General features: G+C 42.2%; 2 protein-coding genes across 3 annotated transcripts in view; both read left to right on the forward strand.

The window, feature by feature from the left end:
* Positions 1-8486, forward strand: part of LOC118399754 (regulator of G-protein signaling 7) — a 117703-nt gene extending 109217 nt beyond the window's left edge. For both annotated transcript variants that reach the window (XM_035796006.2, XM_035796010.2), the window contains 4 exons: positions 3078-3264; positions 3446-3535; positions 7366-7402; positions 7818-8486. In XM_035796006.2, coding sequence (XP_035651899.1) covers positions 3078-3264; positions 3446-3535; positions 7366-7386 — 298 coding nt within the window. In that variant the 3' untranslated portion in view covers positions 7387-7402; positions 7818-8486. The remainder of the gene's footprint in view (positions 1-3077; positions 3265-3445; positions 3536-7365; positions 7403-7817) is intronic.
* Positions 8487-9575: 1089 nt separating this feature from the next.
* On the forward strand, positions 9576-21130 carry LOC118399769 (gremlin-2-like). The gene is made up of 2 exons (XM_035796017.2): positions 9576-10061; positions 19831-21130. The coding sequence occupies exon 2, from the start codon at positions 19832-19834 to the stop codon at positions 20384-20386; it is 555 nt and encodes a 184-aa protein (XP_035651910.1). The 5' UTR covers positions 9576-10061; position 19831; the 3' UTR covers positions 20387-21130.
* Positions 21131-21170: the final 40 nt, after the last annotated feature.

A 21170-nucleotide genomic window follows, 5' to 3' on the forward strand; every position in this document is an offset into this window, starting at 1 on the left:
GTACAATGTATAAACATCAAGCATATACTAGGAAAACTCTTTAAGTTACAATGTTTTCGTAATAACGCCGCCCTTTAACCTTTAATAACAAACAAAAAAATAACATTAATTTTCATATTCCGTCTATCGTCATTACCACCATTGTGGCTGACGGAAACTATTGTTCCAAAGTCCATTTATTGCATGTTTAATGTTCTGAGGCCGGTTCTCCATAGTGAGGTGACAAAGGAATTTTGTCTGTTGCCTAAGATTTACAATGGGCGTGAGGGGTCATGAAACCCCCACATCTTCATACCCTTAGATCTCTCCTCCTCTGTTGGGGTGAGAGATAATCTGTAGGGTTGTGGTCTCCTGTAACCTGACCTGATCAGGACAGTCATGACACAAGTCCCTTCTTATTGGTGTCCTTTTAGTAGTGGATTCTTTGCAGCATTTCGATCATGAGGCCTGGTGCGTGGTGCCGGCACTGGTGGTGCCGGGCTGGTGACACGCACCTCAGGCAAGTGCGGGGAGGAGGAACAGGGCGTACCGGACTGCCGAGGAGCACTGTAGGCCTGGTGCGTGGTTCCGGCACTGGTGGTACCGGGCTGGGGACACACACCTCAGGGCGAGTGCGGGGAGAAGGAACAGGGCGTACTGGACCCTGGAGGCACACTGGAGGAAGAGTGTGAGGATTAGGAACAGAACACACTGGGTTGTGAAGGTACACTGGAGACCTGGTGAGTATAGCCGGCATCAATTGTTCCGGAACTTTAACACATGTTTCAGGATGAGTACGAGGAACTGACACAGGTGGCATCGGACAGCCAACACGCTCCTCAGGGTGAATGCCGTGCATACTACGCCAAACCAACAGCTCTCTCTCTTCACTCTCCTCCAATTTCATCAACAACTCCTCGAATGTCTCATATTCTCCCCTCCATTCACTCTCCTCCATTCTGTCCAATAACTCCTCAACAATCTCAGACTCACCCCTCAACTTCGCCGACTGCTCCATGTGTCCCCTCCCAAAATTTTCTTGGGGTTTCTGTGGCCTACCTCCCCGACGTTGTTGCTGTCCTCTCTTACTTCGCCGTTCCTCCTGCGCAGTTTCCACCTGCCTCCATGGTAGGCGATCCTCTCCTGCCAAAATCTCCTCCCACATCCAGGATCTTTTACCGTGCAGTACTTCGTCCCAGGTCCATTTTTCCACAAAGCGCCGTTCCTCCCTTTCACGCTGCTTGGTCCTGATTTGGTGAGTTATTCTGTCACGTTCGTCATATTGATGAGACCGAGGCGCAGCGTGATAAGCATACATTCTTCTTTTAATGAAGGGAAAACCACTAAACAAACTAACAAAGAAAAAAACGACCGTGAAGCTGTATAACATGAGTCCTAACATGCAGCTACACATAGACAATAACCCACAAAACCAAAATGGAAAATGGAAACCTAAATAGGATCCCCAATCAGAGACAACGATAAACAGATGCCTCTGATTGGGAACCAACTCAGGCCACCTTTACCTAGACATACGGAAACCCCATAGATATACAAAAACCCTAGACAAGAAAAACGCACATACCACCCTCGTCACACCCTGACCTAACCAAAATAATAAAGAAAACAATGATAACTAAGGTCAGGGCGTGACAGAGAGTGATTGATTGATTTAATCTTTTATTTATTTCTTCACATTCCCAGTGGGTCAGAAATGTACATACACTCAATTAGTATTTGGTAGCATTGCCTTTACATTGATTAACTTGGGTCAAATATTTCGGGTAGCCTTCCACAAGCTTCCCACAATAAGTTGGGTGAATTTTGGCCCATTCCTCCTGACAGAGCTGGTGTAACTGAGTCAGGTTTGTAGGCCTCCTTGCTCGCACATGCTTTTTAAGTTCTGCCCTCAAATGTTCTATAGGATTGAGGTCAGGGCTTTGTGATGGCCACTCCAATACCTTGACTTTGTTGTCCTTAAGCCATTTTGCCACAACTTTGGAAGTATGCTTGGGGTCCATTTGGAAGACCCATTTGCGACCAAGCTTTAACTTCCTGACTGATGTCTTGAGATGGTACATCTACAGGTAAACCTCCAAATGACTGAAATTATGTCAATTAGCCTTTCAGAAGCTTCTAAAGCCATGACATTATTTTCTGGAATTTTCCAAGCTGGTTAAAGGCACAGTCAACTTAGTGTATGTAACTTCTGACCCACTGGAATTGTGATACAGTGAATTATAAGTGAAATAATCTGTCTGTAATCAATTGTTGTAACATTTCTTGTGTCATGCACAAAGTACATGTCCAAAACCAACTTGCCAAATCTATAGTTTGTTAATAAGAAATGTGTGGAGTGGTTGAAGGACGAGTTTTAATGACTCCAACCTAAGTGTATGTACAGTATATTTCCGACTTCAACTGTATGTCTGTTACTTGAACTCTGCGAAGCATTTATTTGGGCAGCAATTTCTGAGGCTGGTAACTCTATTTAACTTATCCTCTGCAGCAGAGGTAACTCTGGGTCATCCTTTCCTGTGGCGGTCATGAGAGCCAGTTTCATCATAATGCTTGATGGTTTTTCCAACTGCAGTTGAAGAAACTTTCAAAGTTCTTGAAATTTTCCAGATTGACTGACCATGTCTTAAAGTAATGATGTGCGGTCGTTCCTCTTTGCTTGTTTGAGCTGTTCTTGCCATAATATGGACTTAGTCTTTTACCAAATAGGGATATCTTCTGTATACCACTCCTACCTTGTCACAAACCAACTGATTGGCTCAAACGCATTAACAAGGAAAGAAATTCCACAAATGATCTTTTAACGAGACATATCTGTTAATTGAAATGCATTCCAGGTGACTACCTCATGATGCTGGTTGAGAGAATGCCAAGAGTGTACACAGCTGTCATCAAGTCATACTACATGATTTCATGTGTGTTATTTCATAGTGTTGATGTCTTCACTATTATTCTACAATGTAGAAAATAGTAAAAATAAAGAAAAACCCTTGAATGAGTGTCCAAACTTTTGACTGGTACTGTATATAAATTCTATATAATTTATTTTACACACACACTCCCTGTGTTTTGTCTTGCAGGTTCTGGCTAGCGGTCCAGGAGGTGAAGAAGAGGCCAATCCGGGAGGTCCCGACCCGGGTTCAGGAGATCTGGCAGGAGTTCCTGGCCTCTGGAGCTCCCAGTGCCATCAATGTTGATTCTAAGAGCTACGACAAGACCACCCAGAATGTCAAGGACCCTGGACGCTATGCCTTTGAAGACGCACAGGTAACGCTATAATAATGTCTGTGAACTTTACATAGGCAAGTTACTGACTTTTGTATCAGCTGGATAAGCTACTATACTGTTCAGTACATTCTTCAGAACATAAAGTATTCTGGAACGTTGAATCTTATCAAGGGTTCTTACTACGTGACCTGTGGTTGAACCATTTCCTTGTGGTTGACAGGATCACATCTTCAAGCTGATGAAGAGTGACTCCTATAGCCGCTTCATCCGTTCCAGTGCCTATCAGGAGCTGTTACAGGCCAAGAAGAAGGTAAGATCTTCAAAGCCTTAATGATTAATTTAAACAATACTATTCTAAGTTAGACACTTCTGATGGAACGGAACCAGCAATCATATACTGTCTACAATTGAAAACCAAAACAAACTAGTTCGGCCCTTTACAAAAACAGAAATTGTTTTATAGGGAGTTTAAGGATTTGCTTATTCCTCTCTTGATGGATGTTCTAAATGTATCTGCTGAGCCTTCCGCAGAGCCTTCCGGACTCCTTTTCCACGGCTATTATAAAAGTTATACATAAAAAAATAAAGATCCTCTACAATGCTCTTCCTATAGGACGATAAGGTTCCTCAATGCCAACTATAAATTGATTTCTAAGGTGTTGGCTAACAGATTAGGACAATATTTGCCAAACCTGATCCTCTACCAATGATTTGTGCTGGTTATTCAACGTAATTCACAGTGTGAGGAGTGATCATAGTATAACAGTATCTCTAGACGCTGAAAAGGCCTTCGGTAGGCTGGAGTGGCCATACCTATTATGGCCATACCTATTCAAGGTCCTTGGTAAATGTAACTTTCGTTTGTCAACTGGGTTATGACTTTATACCATAAACCGCAAGCTAAGATCACCACTAATGGCATGATGTCAGCCACATTCCCACTCTTTAGAGGTAGTAGACAGGGCTATTCCCTTTCCCCACTCCTTTTTGTGCTAGCCACAGAACCCCTCGCAGAGGCCATAAGAACGGATCCTGGCCTAAAGGGCTTTCAGATTGGCCAGATAATGCACAAGGTCTCATTGTTCTTAGACAGCATTATTTTGTTCCTCCCTGACCGGATCCCTCTCAAAACTACAAAAGCTTTTGGGTACATACAGCTCTATGTCAGGTTACAAAGTCAACAGCTTTGACTATAGCATCTATGAGAAAACAGGTCCCTTCAGATGGTCACCCCAGTGGTTCAAATATCTAGGAATCACAGTTGATAATTACTTAAGGAATTTGTACAAGCTTAACTAATGTCTTGGGGCAGAAGGTGGTGGATGACTTGAATAGATGGATAGATCTGCCTCTTACATTATTTGGGAGAATTAGCTGAATTAAGATGAACGTTCTGCCTAAGATGAGGAATAACTCCAACATCAAATGTACAGAAATCGCCCTGTCACTGCAAGAAAATATGTCGCATTGACATGGAAGGAAATCAGATTCCCCTCTCCCAATTACAAGATGGCTCTCTGAAATTAATAAGAGTATTCCTATGGAGAAGATTACCTATGCTTTAAGAAATAAATTCAACAACTAAAAATATGACAACCCTTCCTGGACTATATGGAAACTTCCATTGGTGTTGGTGGATGTGAGCTTGTAGATCGATGTAGCTATTGTCTCTTGCTTTGTGAATATGTTGGTCTCTCTTGTCATTTGTCATATTTAGTCATTATTAGTATTATTACTATTCTAATTTAATTTTGTAATCTGTCTTTGTTTTAATTTATTTTTTATTTTGGGGGGTGGGAAGGATTGAATTAACTTTGGTTGTAGTACTTATTACTCTTGCTGTATTGTAATGTTCTGTTGTTGAATAATTGAAGAAACCCCCCGCCCCCCCCAAATAAAAATAATAATGATGATGCTCAAATCATTAAACAAAATAATGAGGATTTCTATCAGCCTAATGAAGGTGTAAATGATATCTCACATTCCAGTGTATAATGGCGGGAGCTGCTTGCGGATTTGACGGCTCTAAAGCAGTTCCACCTCCAACACCATCGAAACATCAGATGTCGGCTAAAGCGGATCTAATTGAATCCGGCCCAAAGAATCCGGCCCTAACAATCCGGCCCTAAGAGATTTGTTCCTTTTGAACAGAATTATTGTGTTTCATTTGAGAAAAGTGCCTATATATTTCATGATTAACTAATTGATAAGACATTTAATAATGAAAACAATAATTTTGCAACAATGGTAGTTAGACATTCACCATTACATTTCAAGAGCTAGATGCAATAAGAGCACAAGTACACTACCGTTCAAAAGTTTGGGGTCACCTAGAAATGTCCTTGTTTTTGAAAGAAAAGCACATTTCTTGCCCATTAAAATAACATCAAATTGATCAGAATAACAGTGTAGACATTGTTAATGTTGTAAATGACTATTGTAGCTGGAAACGGAAGATTTTTTTATGGAATATCTACGTAGGCGTACAGAGGCCCATTTTCAGCAACCATCATTCCTGTGTTCCAATTCTGATTAGCGCTAGTTTGTGCTGTTCCGTGAAGGGAGTAGTACACAGCATTGTACGAGATCTTCAGGTTCCTGGCAATAGCCTTAATTTCTCAGAATAAGAATAGACTGACAAGCTTCAGAAGAAAGGTCTTTGTTTCTGACAATTTTGAGCCTGTCGTCGAACCCACAAATGCTGATGCTCCAGATACTCAACTAGTCTAAAGAAGGACAGTTTTATTGCTTCTTTAATCAGAACAACAGTTCTGGTGCTAACATATTTGCAAAAGGCTTTTCTAATGATCAATTAGCCTTTTAAAATGATAAACTTGGATTAGCTAACACAACATGCCACTGGAACACAGGAGTGATGGTTTCCGATAATAGGCCTCTGTACGCCTATGTAAATATTCCATTAAAAATCAGCCGTTTTCAGCTACAATAGTCATTTACATTAACAACTGTATTTTTTGATAAATTTGATGATAGTTTAATGGACAAGATACGTGCTTTTCTTTCAAATACAAGGACATTTCTAAGTGACCCCAAACTTTTGAACGTCAGTGTATATTTGGACATGACCTATTAATATTCTTTTTTATACAGTAGACGGGTTGGCTGTAAACGTCACGAAAATTATGCACGCGCATCGCTGTGGCCGGAAGGCGTGCATTGATATGATTCTGAACCGTCAGATAGCTAGCAACAATTACAAGAAGCTGCCATGTGGGGTATCATAGGTAGCTCGTTTCAGCTCATGTCTTGTTATTGATATCATGTCTTGTTTTAAGGTGTTTTGACTGATGTCATGTCTATGCTAATATGGTAAAAATTCGGAAGCTAACAACTATAACGATGTATTTCAGAGACAAAAGTGCTCATTGTGTAACGGCGTTCATCTGTTGAATGAAGAGAGTCAGACCGAAATGCAGCGTGTAGGTTATTCATGACTTTAATGAAGGAATCGCGGTACATGAAATAACTGAATCTAAATACAAAAACAACAGAACGGAACGTGAAACTAATTACAGCCTATCTGGTGACTACAACACAGAGACAGGAACAAACACCCACGAAATACAAAGCGAAACTCAGGCTGCCTAAATACGGTTCCCAATCAGAGACAACGAAGATCACCTGACTCTGATTGAGAATCGCCTCAGGCAGCCAAGCCTATACAACACCCCTAATCAGCCGTGATCCCAAATAATACAAACCCCAATACGAAACACCACATATAAACCCCTGGCCTACACAACCATATAACAAAAACACAAAATACAATGACCAAGGCGTGACACATTGTGCAAAAAAGTGCTCATTTGGAGATTAAACATAGTTTACATGTTGTCAACAGTCTAAACCAACCCCGTCTGTTTTGCCCCATAGTTGCACACATATCAGTTTTGTGGAGAATAACCAACCCGTCTAGTCTTGTGAAGTCATGTTTTATTAATGTAGGATGCTACAAAATGCTGCATTTGATGAGTTAACTCTTCTGAGAGTTAGATGAGTCAGCTGAGCTGATTCAGGTCAGAGGCATGTGACCTCTCCTGCATGTCTCACATTTTGGCCTCTGAAACCAACCAGCCAAAATATCCTCCCTCATTCTGTGTTCTCTCCTTGTCCCCACAGAAAAGTAAGAACTTGTTTTGAAGGATTTTGCTTCCAGGTAAAAATGCCAAAGCTCTGTGCCGAGTGTTACAGTAAATTGCATGTGGTTGCTCACCTCACTTACTGTCATCCTGTGTTTTCCCTCACATTAGTGAATTAATAAAGCTCTTGATAGCTCTGTATTAATTTAATGAACTTTACTCAGATTCAGGAACCTACAGCATGTCTGACATCACATAACACAGTATGATGCCATATCAAGTTGTACACTTGATGCCCATAGGATGTCAGTATAACCCAGACATTCCCTCACACACACTTCCACATTCCAAACTGGTGGAACTCTTACACCCTCTGCTGACATACAGTATGACTTTTCCACACGCTAAGATTACAGGATGGTGTCAGGATGGATATATGATAACATTTTCTACCGTATCTTCTCAATCCCTATCCTCTTCTTCTTCTGACAGGGGAAACCCCTTACATCAAAGAGGCTGACCAGTCTTGTGCCATCATGCTAAAACATAGCCACTCTCGGATATAGAGGAGGACCATATCATTTCTACGTCATCGCCGTTTGCTTTCCACTCAGACGATGAGCGGGACAGTACATCAGATGTTGCATGTCCAAGGAGAAGACTTGTTATTCCTTTTACCTGATCTATGTCTACTATTGGAAAGGAGAGGCATTTGGAGACTTTTACAAATATTGGGGCTGGATAATGCCTTTCCAGAAAGTCAGTGTCCAGTTACTTACACCATATCTGATGGACACATATGTCCCTCTCCAGCTGAGCTAATAATGTCAGAAATAAAATAAAAAATGAAGGAAACGTGAGCTTAACAGTAAAATCTTTTCAAAATATCATCACTATACAGTACTCGATCTGTAATCACAGATACTTTGGTCACGCTAAGGGAAGTGTTGTGCGGTATGCATAAATGTAAATTGTTATGTTCATTTTGCATTGATTTTATTGCACTGCAATAATTAGCACAGTTTTCATTACACTTGTAAAGTCACATTTGAGCTGTAAGAAAAGGTGTTTTCTGTCTAATGTAAAACGTAAGTCTTTGTTACTCTCTCCTGCATTTATTTTTATACCATATTTAAAGACACTTAAAAATGTATTAAAGTTGTCCCTTTATCTGTTTTCACTGTCCTGGTAATGAATCAATACATTTTGTACTGGCCAGCAAAGAGTAGATGGACATACTGATCTGGGGTCATTGTAATAGCTCATTATTAATCTCTCTCTGCTCTGTCTGCTGAGGGGACAGACTGTCATCTGCAGTTTTAGTTGTTACAGCTAGATGGTGGTAGATTTAACAGAGCAGTAGCTCGTTTTCTATTATTTTACAGTAACTTAAGGGAATACGTTTTATGTTTACAACAAATGATGCTTTGCTTGATTTTGTTCAAATGTGTTATTTGTCAAAAAATGTAGACATTTCCTATACTCATTCTAATACAATATTCAAAGTTTCACAAACCATAACCTTTAGGTTCACAAACCATAACCTTTAGGCCACTCAGTATATTTAACCAATGAGAAACCATGACTAAACACATTAGTCAAAGTATGGACAAAGACTGAGGCCTGAATTCTACTGCTTGTAGTGTCGTGTCATTCTCTACTGGTATGATGAAATGATGAAATAGTTCTTGTTTGGCGAGTCTGATGCTTTTTTTTTTGTAGATGTTTCAGATCTTTGATGGTGAATGACAGACAGTGTTTTTTGTCTTAGTTCCAGTGGTCAGAAATCAGAACCACACACATAATTGTCTTACTACTGTATGCCTAAACCAAAGGAATGGGAATGGCAATTTCAAAGGGTCCTGTCGACGTATGGAGTATGGAGTCGACGCAGGAGTAAGACTGATTTATGGATTATGTGATTTTACACACCCAAAGAGACCTCTGTATTGAAGACTGTCCAGTGGCACTGGAACTCCCCTAATCATTGAACCCACCTCATGTTCAGGTGAGAAGAAAGGTGGATAGATGGAAAGAGAGAGAGATGAGTATGAAAGTGAGCTAGAGACGAAGGGTAAGCCAGGGAGAAAATTGCGTGAAGGGGAAAAGGTGGGAGAGCAAGAGGGATTTGGGGTATCAGACTAAGAGAGGGAGTAATAGAGGGAAGAAGGGAACCGGGAGGGAGAGAGCAAAAGACTGACGGGATTTCAAGACTGGAGAGTCAGCAGTGAGTATGTTCGTGGAAAGAGGAGGGGGGATAAGTATTGAGAAAAAGAGGTAGGGAAGGGAGAGAGGTGAGGCTTGGTTTGATTCATGTTGTGATCAGAGCCAATAGAAAGCCCCCGTCTATGTCTAGGAGGAAGCAGAAGTGAGAGTCCAAACCCAGCAGGAGACATACAGAGACGCACAGACCTGCAGACACAGAACTAGGATACACAGGATACAAAGAAAGATTACAGAGAAAGGTTAAGAGATAATTACATGTATTATTAGATAATATATATTTGAGATGGATATGAGATAGACATGGATTATTAATAAACTCAAAAATACAGACTCAGTGGAGAGAAACAGGACCACAGACCTTGGGACACGCAACTGACAATCCACCTCAGCAACCACTGCTGTTCCCATGGAAACCAATACCAGGATTCACTCTCCAGGACTGGTAAGGGTGGACAGCTACCCCTAACGGAGACAGGATCACCCCACTGTCCCGGGACACTGTGGCAAGAGGTACAGTCACTGTCTTTCTCCTTCAGGACATGCAGTGGTCCTTGGTGGCTGGTCAGTTATTCAGGCTGGAGAGAGACAAGTATAGAGGGTGGGATTCAATCATAGGAATCATTTTCCTGAATGTTAATGGATGTGAGAGCCGTCTGTGAGTTAATGGGTGTGTGGGTGATTGCTGATTTGGCTAATGAATGAAAGACCTTTAGTAAGCAATGATTTGGTGTGGGTAGGTGTGAGAGGTATGGTAGCATTAAGGTGAGAATGTAACTTTGTGTCAAAGTGTAAATCCATCAGTGTGCATGTGTCTATTAGAGAGAGTGTGAATATGTGAGAGATGAATTATGTGTGTGACATGAGTGAATGTGTGAGTAGCGAGCATGGCTTCTGATCTGACTCACCGCTCTGGTTACTGCTCCACCTAGCGTCACAGACTCTGATTTCCATGTGGCTCAGTTGGTAGAGCATGGTGCTTGCAATGCTAGGGTTGAGGGTTCGATTCCCATGGGGGACCAGTGTGAAAATGTATCCACTCACTACTGTAAGTTGTTCTGGATAAGAGTGTCTGCTAAATCACTGAAATGTCAATTCCAAAGAAGATTTTTAGGCAGGACACACATCTTTGTCCTGATATAAACCCTTCCCACACCCTTATTATATCCAATTTAATCCAACAAGCTCTTTGTTAATTAAGCAATAAGGCACAAGAGGCAGTGCTGTATCATGAATACAGTCACAGGTAAATGGTGATGTTCGGCCCGATATTCATGATGCAGCACTGCCTCTTGTGCCTTATTGCTTAATTCATTCATGATGCAGCACTGCCTCTTGTGCCTTATTGCTTAATTCATTCATGATGCAGCACTGCCTCTCGTGCCTTATTGCTTAATTCATTCATGATGCAGCACTGCCTCTTGTGCCTTATTGCTTAATTCATTCATGATGCAGCACTGCCTCTCGTGCCTTATTGCTTAATTCATTCATGATACAGCACTGCCTCTTGTGCCTTATTGCTTAATTCATTCATGATGCAGCACTGCCTCTCGTGCCTTATTGCTTAATTAATTCATGATGCAGCACTGCCTCTCGTGCCTTATTGCTTAATTCATTCATGATGCAGCACTGCCTCTTGTGCCTTATTGCTTAATTCATTCATGATGCAGCACTGCCTTTCGTGCCTTATTGCTTAATTCATTCATGATGCAGCACTGCCTCTTGTGCCTTATTGCTTAATTCATTCATGATGCAGCACTGCCTTTCGTGCCTTATTGCTTAATTCATTCATGATGCAGCACTGCCTCTCGTGCCTTATTGCTTAATTCATTCATGATACAGCACTGCCTTTCGTGCCTTATTGCTTAATTCATTCATGATGCAGCACTGCCTCTTGTGCCTTATTGCTTAATTCATTCATGATACAGCACTGCCTCTTGTGCCTTATTGCTTAATTCATTCATGATGCAGCACTGCCTCTTGTGCCTTATTGCTTAATTCATTCATGATGCAGCACTGCCTCTCGTGCCTTATTGCTTAATTCATTCATGATGCAGCACTGCCTCTCGTGCCTTATTGCTTAATTCATTCATGATACAGCACTGCCTCTTGTGCCTTATTGCTTAATTCATTCATGATACAGCACTGCCTCTTGTGCCTTATTGCTTAATTCATTCATGATGCAGCACTGCCTCTTGTGCCTTATTGCTTAATTCATTCATGATGCAGCACTGCCTCTTGTGCCTTATTGCTTAATTCATTCATGATGCAGCACTGCCTCTCGTGCCTTATTGCTTAATTCATTCATGATACAGCACTGCCTCTCGTGCCTTATTGCTTAATTCATTCATGATGCAGCACTGCCTCTTGTGCCTTATTGCTTAATTCATTCATGATGCAGCACTGCCTCTTGTGCCTTATTGCTTAATTCATTCATGATACAGCACTGCCTCTCGTGCCTTATTGCTTAATTCATTCATGATGCAGCACTGCCTCTCGTGCCTTATTGCTTAATTCATTCATGATGCAGCACTGCCTCTCGTGCCTTATTGCTTAATTCATTCATGATACAGCACTGCCTCTTGTGCCTTATTGCTTAATTCATTCATGATGCAGCACTGCCTCTCGTGCCTTATTGCTTAATTCATTCATGATACAGCACTGCCTCTCGTGCCTTATTGCTTAATTCATTCATGATGCAGCACTGCCTCTCGTGCCTTATTGCTTAATTCATTCATGATACAGCACTGCCTCTTGTGCCTTATTGCTTAATTAATTCATGATGCAGCACTGCCTCTCGTGCCTTATTGCTTAATTCATTCATGATGCAGCACTGCCTCTCGTGCCTTATTGCTTAATTCATTCATGATGCAGCACTGCCTCTCGTGCCTTATTGCTTAATTTCATGATGCATGATGCAGATGCACTGCCTCTCGTGCCTTATTGCTTAATTCATTCATGATGCAGCACTGCCTCTTCTGCCTTATTGCTTAATTCATTCATGATGCAGCACTGCCTCTCGTGCCTTATTGCTTAATTCATTCATGATGCAGCACTGCCTTTCGTGCCTTATTGCTTAATTCATTCATGATGCAGCACTGCCTCTTGTGCCTTATTGCTTAATTCATTCATGATACAGCACTGCCTTTCGTGCCTTATTGCTTAATTCATTCATGATGCAGCACTGCCTCTTGTGCCTTATTGCTTAATTCATTCATGATGCAGCACTGCCTTTCGTGCCTTATTGCTTAATTCATTCATGATGCAGCACTGCCTCTTGTGCCTTATTGCTTAATTCATTCATGATGCAGCACTGCCTCTTGTGCCTTATTGCTTAATTCATTCATGATGCAGCACTGCCTCTCGTGCCTTATTGCTTAATTCATTCATGATGCAGCACTGCCTCTCGTGCCTTATTGCTTAATTCATTCATGATGCAGCACTGCCTCTCGTGCCTTATTGCTTAATTCATTCATGATGCAGCACTGCCTCTTGTGCCTTATTGCTTAATTCATTCATGATGCAGCACTGCCTCTCGTGCCTTATTGCTTAATTCATTCATGATGCAGCACTGCCTCTCGTGCCTTATTGCTTAATTCATTCATGATGCAGCACTGCCTCTTGTGCCTTATTGCTTAATTCATTCATGATGCAGCACTGCCTTTCGTGCCTTATTGCTTAATTCATTCATGATGCAGCACTGCCTCTCGTGCCTTATTGCTTAATTCATTCATGATGCAGCACTGCCTTTCGTGCATTATTTATTTTATAAAACTGTTACCGACAAATACAAATAACAATGAATTACATATTTTCATTCAAATGTAATTTTGATAAGTAAATTCATATACTTTCATTCTTCCACGAGAAGATCCCAGACGAAAATCTGGTTGTTAGTTATTTTGGTCATGTTGCTACAAATGATTTTTGCATAGTTGCTATGCAAAAGGACTGGTCATCAGCTCTAAACAAAATGTTTGCTGTCCAGGCTGGATAACGTTATTGTCATGTTTTAGCTAGCAAGCCAACTTCACCTAACTCAGTCACGTCAAACATTGAACCTGGAGTGACAGTACACATTGACGTTAGCTGTATATTTTGTTTGTTTGAGGTTTTTTTCTATTGGCATTTACTTGGATATGTCCATGATAATGACATTGATGCGTGATTTCACCTGGTTCATAAGAAGTTGTCTCATCGAGTCTGGGCACTGTTTACTCTATGTATTGTAGCTACAGTGATAGAAATTCCAAAGAGAAACATTGTTTCTGAGGTTGGACAGGCAGACAGCAAGTCTTACATTAACCCCGCTCTACCAAACTAAATGCTAGGCTGGAAGCAAGGTGAAATAATGTGCGAGTAGTGATAAATACAAGAAATGATTTGGATGGCAACGTGAACATGATATTCTTATGGAGGCGCAGTGATCAGTTTCAGATGGAACTGTTAGCAGCCATAGTGTGACTGTGACTTCCAATACAGCACGGTTGGGGAACGCTGCTTGTCCAATCAGTATCCAGGATCCAAACAACCAGATTTAAAATGCATATTAAATATACATTTCCAAACATACTCTCTGTTTGTAAAATTTAAACAATGCCTTGCCTTGTTGGAGTAGAGCAATTGATTCTCACTGAATCTCCCAAGTTTAATTTATTGAAATACCACCTTCTCTAGACTTGTAATCGGTATATTTTTTAACACTGTTTTTCTCACTTGCAGTGGGGTCTGCTTAGGGGAGGATGGCTCATAATAATGTCTGGAATGGAGCAAATGAAATGGCATCAAAACATGTTTGAGATGTATTTGATGTATTCCATCTATTCCGCTCCAGTCATTACCACGAGCCCATCCTCCCCAATTAAGGTGCCACCAACCTCCTGTGCTCACTTGACAGATTGAAGTTATCCAAACAGACACTGGTAGGGACTGTACAGGCCTGTCGTTGTGTGTTCAGCTCCATTTTAGGGTTGGTTATGTTATGCCGTGATTAACTCCCTCTAGGTGGGGAACACCCTTTCAATGATATTGTAGCGATCCTCGCTATATGAGCCACAATACAATTCCCACAATGTGGGTTAAACCCTATTGGTGCAATGCCTCTGGTGGTTTGTCTTTCATGCCAGTGACGCAGGTTCACTTCTCTGCTATGGTGTTCGCTACAATATGTTGTTCTCATTCTGTGGGTACTGTACAGAGCAGGGTAAACATCTCCACCAATGCTGAGGGCGATGGAGTCCAAACTGCCTCTCCTAACTGTAATAGACCAGCATAGCATATCTCAGCTGGTAGAAATTATGAAGATGGATCGTGGTGACAAATGGCTGTCCAAACAGCTCACGGTCCCCTCATGGCATGTTGGCATTTGACACATTCACCCAAAGTTCTTCAAAATGGACGTTTTCAATTTTAATGAGCCGGAAGAGGCCAGTTTTGGGAAACACAAGCCACAAATTAAGATAATGACATGCTTGCACCTAATGTAATTGCTTTCATGTAAAAACACAGAGTTTTGTTTTCTGTGTGTGAGCTTTGGCCTGTTGAATTGAATACAATAATTGACGTGAGTTATCTGTCTATGAAACTTCCTGGCGCACCTAGCTATAATTATAGTCTGGCTCAGGCTTTGTTTTGGCCTGTCTCTTTGGGCCAGTTCTTGTCATTGGTAGCACTTTATTTCAGGGCCCATGTGTGAGGTACTGCTTTGAACTTATTGACGGAATAATTAGCGGATTGGATTATTGAAGGACCCTTGACCTGACATGGTTGATCTGCTCCAATAAAGGAACTGGATACTTTGGTGCAGACGGAATGTCCATCCAAGTGTTGCTGCCCACTGGAGTCAGTAAAGCTCAAGTTGCCATTGGCAATTCTTACTCTGGGAGATGGCTATCCCAGTTTTGTTTTTGGAGTCCAGTATTTGTAGACCCGAGGACTGAGACTGTTCATTCAAGCATATAGACCCTAGTATTTGTAATTGTGCAATAATAGCATGGTCCAGTTTAGCTGTCTCACTGATAAAAACAAAAGCAATAGTCTCCCTCCGGCTCAGTCTCCATGATGATTAGTAAGAGAGAGAGAGAGTCAGGGGGTAGAAGAGGGAGGCCTCAAGTACTAAAGTCAGGGCTAAAGAGTTTGTTTTGTTTTCCAACAGTCTCTCTGTACACTATCATTAACCCCCCTACTTCCACCCCAACTTCCAAACCACAATTTGTCTAGCTGGGAGAATGATGACGATAGCTGACAGGGTCGGCTGTATCATACATAGGCAAAGTTTGTAAGTGGGAAGGGACTGAAGCCGTGACTGTATAACATATGTCATCTGCTGTGTACACAGTCAGGATATCCCTCCAACCCCCAGGGCCTTGTAACTCACCAGACCTGGGATAGTCTTATCTAATGAAGGGGATATGGAGATACAACACCTTCCAGGACTGAATTCATACAATATGATCAGTATTCACTGAACATTTTTAGGGCAAATTGCATTTGTTTAACTGGTGAATAAATGACAGAATTATGGATGGGGTTAAGACAATGAGATGCAGTGGGGACCAAAGGAAAAATCATGATTAGGTTTGACACTGTGTGGTCGAGTGTGTATGTGTATGTAGGACGTTTGTCTTCATGCTAGAGTTCAGCCAGACTCAGTCGTGCGTAACATAAATATCTTACTGACATCAACGCATAAATTACGTTAAAAAAAGCATTCTTCTGTGGATGACACTGAAGAGGTGAGGTTCGACTTCCCTTGTCCTTCTCATGACGACTGTTATCCACAATACACCTTTCATTCAGTCTTCTCTAAACCTGCCACTACCATCCTGGTTCATGGGTATACTGTACCTAACCCTCCACCAACCTCATGGTTCCTGGGTATACTGTACCTAGCCCTCCACCAACCTCATGGTTCCTGGGTATACTGTACCTAACCCTCCACCAACCTCATGGTTCCTGGGTACACTGTACCTAGCCCTCCACCAACCTCATGGTTCCTGTGTATAGTGTACCTAGATCTCCACCAGCCTCATGGTTCCTGGGTATACTGTACCTAGCCCTCCACCAGCCTCATGGTTCCTGTGTATAGTGTACCTAGACCTCCACCAGCCTCAAAGGTCCTAGCCCTCCACCAGCCTCATGGTTCCTCTGTATACCGTTCCATACTTAATTACTGTCAAAGACCCAGTAGACCCAGAGGGGAATCCACCAACCAAATCTATAGTTAGAAGTTCCAGACTGTAGTATTTTTGCGGACATTAGTGTAGTATTTACGACAGTGCTTTTTATTTACTATAGTATTCTCCACCATAGTAAGTACCTACTACAGTGTGGTTCCTGTTTCTATAGTAAGCACTAGTATTCTACCGTAAACTGTAGTATTATTTCATGTGGGACAGCAGCATAACATTACCACTTGCCTCATGGTTCCTGGGTATACTGTACCTAGCCCTCCACCAACCTCATGGTTCCTGGGTATACTGTACCTAGCCCTCCACCAACCTCTTGGTTCCTGTGTATAATGTACCTAGATCTCCACCAGCCTCATGGTTCCTCTGTATACCGTTCCATACTTAATTGCTCTCTGATCAAAGACCCAGTAGACCCAGAGGGGAATGGGCAAGGTATATGCAAATTGAATATTGTAATATTTACTATAGTTAGAAGTGTAGTGTAGTGTAGTGTTTTGACAGACTGTAGTATTTTTGCGGACATTAGTGTAGTATTTACGACAGTGCTTTTTATTTACTATAGTATTCTACAGTGTACTACAACATTGTATAGTAAGTACTACACATGATCAAGGGATACTACAGTGTGTAGTATAGTATTTTACAGTACATGTTTCTATAGTAAGCACTCTAGTATTCTACCGTAAACTGTAGTATTATTTCATGTGGGACAGCAGCATAACATTACCACTTGCCTCATGGTTCCTGGGTATACTGTACCTAGCCCTCCACCAGCCTCATGGTTCCTGAGTATACTGTACCTAGCCCTCCACCAGCCTCATGGTTCCTGTGTATAGTGTACCTAGACCTCCACCAGCCTCATGGTTCCTCTGTATACCGTTCCATACTTAATTACTCTCTGGTCAAAGACCCAGTAGACCCAGAGGGAATGGGCACAAATTGAATATTGTAATATTTACTATAGTTAGAAGTGTAGTGTAGTGTAGTGTTTTGACAGACTGTAGTATTTTTGCGGACATTAGTGTAGTATTTATGACAGTGCTTTTTATTTACTATAGTATTCTACAGTGTACTACAACATTGTATAGTAAGTACTACACATGATCAAGGGATACTACAGTGTGTAGTATAGTATTTTACAGTACATGTTTCTATAGTAAGCACTCTAGTATTCTACCGTAAACTGTAGTATTATTTCATGTGGGACAGCAGCATAACATTACCACTTGCCTCATGGTTCCTGGGTATACTGTACCTAGCCCTCCACCAGCCTCATGGTTCCTGAGTATACTGTACCTAGCCCTCCATCAGCCTCATGATTCCTGGGTATACTGTACCTAGCCCTCCACCAGCCTCATGGTTCCTGGATATACTGTACCTCCCTCATGGTTCCTGGGTACCAGCCTCCACCAGCCTGGTTCCTGGATATACTGTACCTAGCCCTCCACCAGCCTCATGGTTCCTGGGTATCCACCAGCCCTCCACCAGCCTCGGGTTCCTGGATATACTGTACCTAGCCCTCCACCAGCCTCATGGTTCCTGGGTCCACCAGCCTACTGTACCTAGCCCTCCACCAGCCTCATGGTTCCTGGGTATACTGTACCTAGCCCTCCACCAGCCTCATGGTTCCTGGGTATACTGTACCTAGCCCTCCACCAGCCTCATGGTTCCTGGGTATACTGTACCTAGCCCTCCACCAGCCTCATGGTTCCTGGGTATACTGTACCTAGCCCTCCACCAGCCTCATGGTTCCTGGGTATACTGTACCTAGCCCTCCACCAGCCTCATGGTTCCTGGGTATACTGTACCTAGCCCTCCACCAGTCTCATGGTTCCTGGGTATACTGTACCTAGCTCTCCACCAGCCGCATGGTTCCTGGGTATACTGTTCCATACTTAATACTCTCTGGTCAAAGACCCAGTAGACGCAGCTGCTCAATAGATTACTGTGAACATTAGAACAGTTTCATTGAGACTGAGAGAGCTTAACAGGGTAGAGCGCCATGACCCAGGGTCAAGAGCAGAAACTAAACAGAGACAGAAACCCAAAGTGGATTATGATAAAGTCATTGTCCCCCGTCAAAATGTATGCAAGTCCAGGAAATGGAGAAGGGATGTAAAAGTCTTATAGGGAATAGGAACGGCCAATTACCTTGGGGCGTGTTGGTCCACATTCAGAATAGTTACTTTATACTATCTATGCAATTCAAGAACAACATCTGTTGCAAAGATTCTTGAGTGATTGACAAATTGTACTGACATTAACACTGACAGTTATGTACAGATACGTACATACCAGTAATCCTCAGAGTCCCAACAAAGATATTCAACTTAAAGCATACTTTTCTCAACACAAATCAGAACGTCAAATTCTAGAGAACGTTTCAGATGACATTGTGAATTGTGTGTGTGGTTGTGTATGTATGTTTTTGTGTGTGTGTGTATATGTATGTCTGTGTGTGTTTACGGGGGGAGGTTTTATCTCAGTCTCACATCTGTCAATCGGCAGTGTGGAGAGAGACAGAGACTTGCTAGGTCACTCTCAGTTCATTCTGCTCTATAGGGCTTGGTCACAGAGTGGGGATCTGGACCCACAGTGTAATGTTTCACTTCCCTAATAGCATTACGATTGGCCTGCTAATGCATGTTTACATATCTGGGGCATAGTTTATAACTAGAGTAAGCATCGCTTAATTATTTCATTAATTACGCCTGATTATTTTATCCAGTGTTTATTTCTGGATAAAGTTCTGTAGCTGAGAAGAAAGCACATAGAAGTAATGACAAAGAGACATTGACAAATGGAGTTGCAGATGATAGATTGATCTCCTCAATGATGCCTGAAAGGCTAGACTGAAAAAGGCACGTTCACACACATACATAGGCTAAACACCATAACATTCACACACTGACGGAGTGCTATTACACTGGAATAGCTTAAGGATTGATAGATACCTAGTAGACCTAACATCGCTACATTCTTAAACCAATAGATGCTGCTCACGGTAGATTCACTGCTTATACTGTGAAGGTACAAGGCTCAATCTTGGTTTAGTAGCATTGTTACTAATCTTTCTGTCTTCTCTTTCCCAGAATGTTTTGGAGAATCACGCTTGCAGTCCTACTGGCTGTGGTACTCTGCGTAGCCACAGAAACAAGGAAGCCCCGTCCCCAAGGCTCCATCCCCTCACCTTTCAAGACCAAAGGCAACCTGTCAGATCGTCAGCGCCTGTTGCCGCGGAAACCCGAAGTCCTTTCGTCAAGTCGGGAGGCCCTGGTGGTCACCGAGCGCCGGTACCTCCGACGTGACTGGTGCAAGACGCAGCCCCTCCGCCAGACGGTGAGCGAGGAGGGCTGCCGAAGTCGTACGGTGGTCAACCGCTTCTGCTACGGCCAGTGTAACTCCTTCTATATCCCCCACCTCATGGGCCCCAGCTCAAATCGAGGCCCAGGGTCCAGCCGGAAAAACCACAACAAGGTCCAGGAGCCCTTCCAGTCCTGTTCCTTCTGCAGGCCACACCGCTTCACCCAGCTCACTGTTCAGCTGGACTGTCCGGGACTGCAACCTACCTTTCGCCATCGCAAGGTACAGCGTGTCAAACAGTGTCGCTGTATGTCGGTGGACGTGACTGGCAACGGGAAACTGTGAGGAGTTCTTTGGAACCATAAAATGACAGTCACCATGGATACTACAATGTGACAGTGAAAGTGAACATTAACATGAATAGCATAGATATGACAGGGGACATGCTAGTACTTCTCCCTTATATTGGGTTATTCTGCATAATCACTTTGATTGGTCACACAAAATTAACCTGACAGGTACTGATAGTACAGAGCGACCCAGCTATAAGACCCTTTGACTATATGGACAGCTATGGTGAAAACTAAAATGTGCAGACATAAATGGATGGATGCATAGCACAACACCAACTGAAGCACAGACATGTTTCAGTTCAACACAGTCAATCATATGAAACAACTGGGTCCTTCAACTCTCTATAAGCTCATACAGGTTGTGATATTACCTTACCTAGGGCCATGGACTGATGGCCCCTTCCATCTGGCTGTTGGCTCTAGAAGGAACATACATATAAAACCACAAACACAAACAAGTTATAGACTGAAAGTGGAGCTCTTAAGCTGGCTGTGTCATGTTTTACTGGGTTTACCTGGGGGAACTCTCCAGCCAGTAAGGCTACGGACTGAGAGAAAGCCCCCACAGCCTGTCTAAGTTTCTGCCTCTGGATTCAAGAGCCGCCTGTGAAATAATTCTGACAAACATCAAGCTAACCAGTAAAGAAATTATATTATTATATTATGTATAACTGTGGTACTATATAAGTATATGTCAAAAGACAAGACACTATAAATATATATACAATCTATTTCATGTGAAACATCTGTGTGGTCTGAATGCAAACAATGTTGTG

The sequence above is a fragment of the Oncorhynchus keta genome, chromosome 2 (genome assembly GCF_023373465.1).
Source record: "Oncorhynchus keta strain PuntledgeMale-10-30-2019 chromosome 2, Oket_V2, whole genome shotgun sequence".
In the NCBI taxonomy this organism is placed as follows: Eukaryota; Metazoa; Chordata; class Actinopteri; order Salmoniformes; family Salmonidae; genus Oncorhynchus; species Oncorhynchus keta.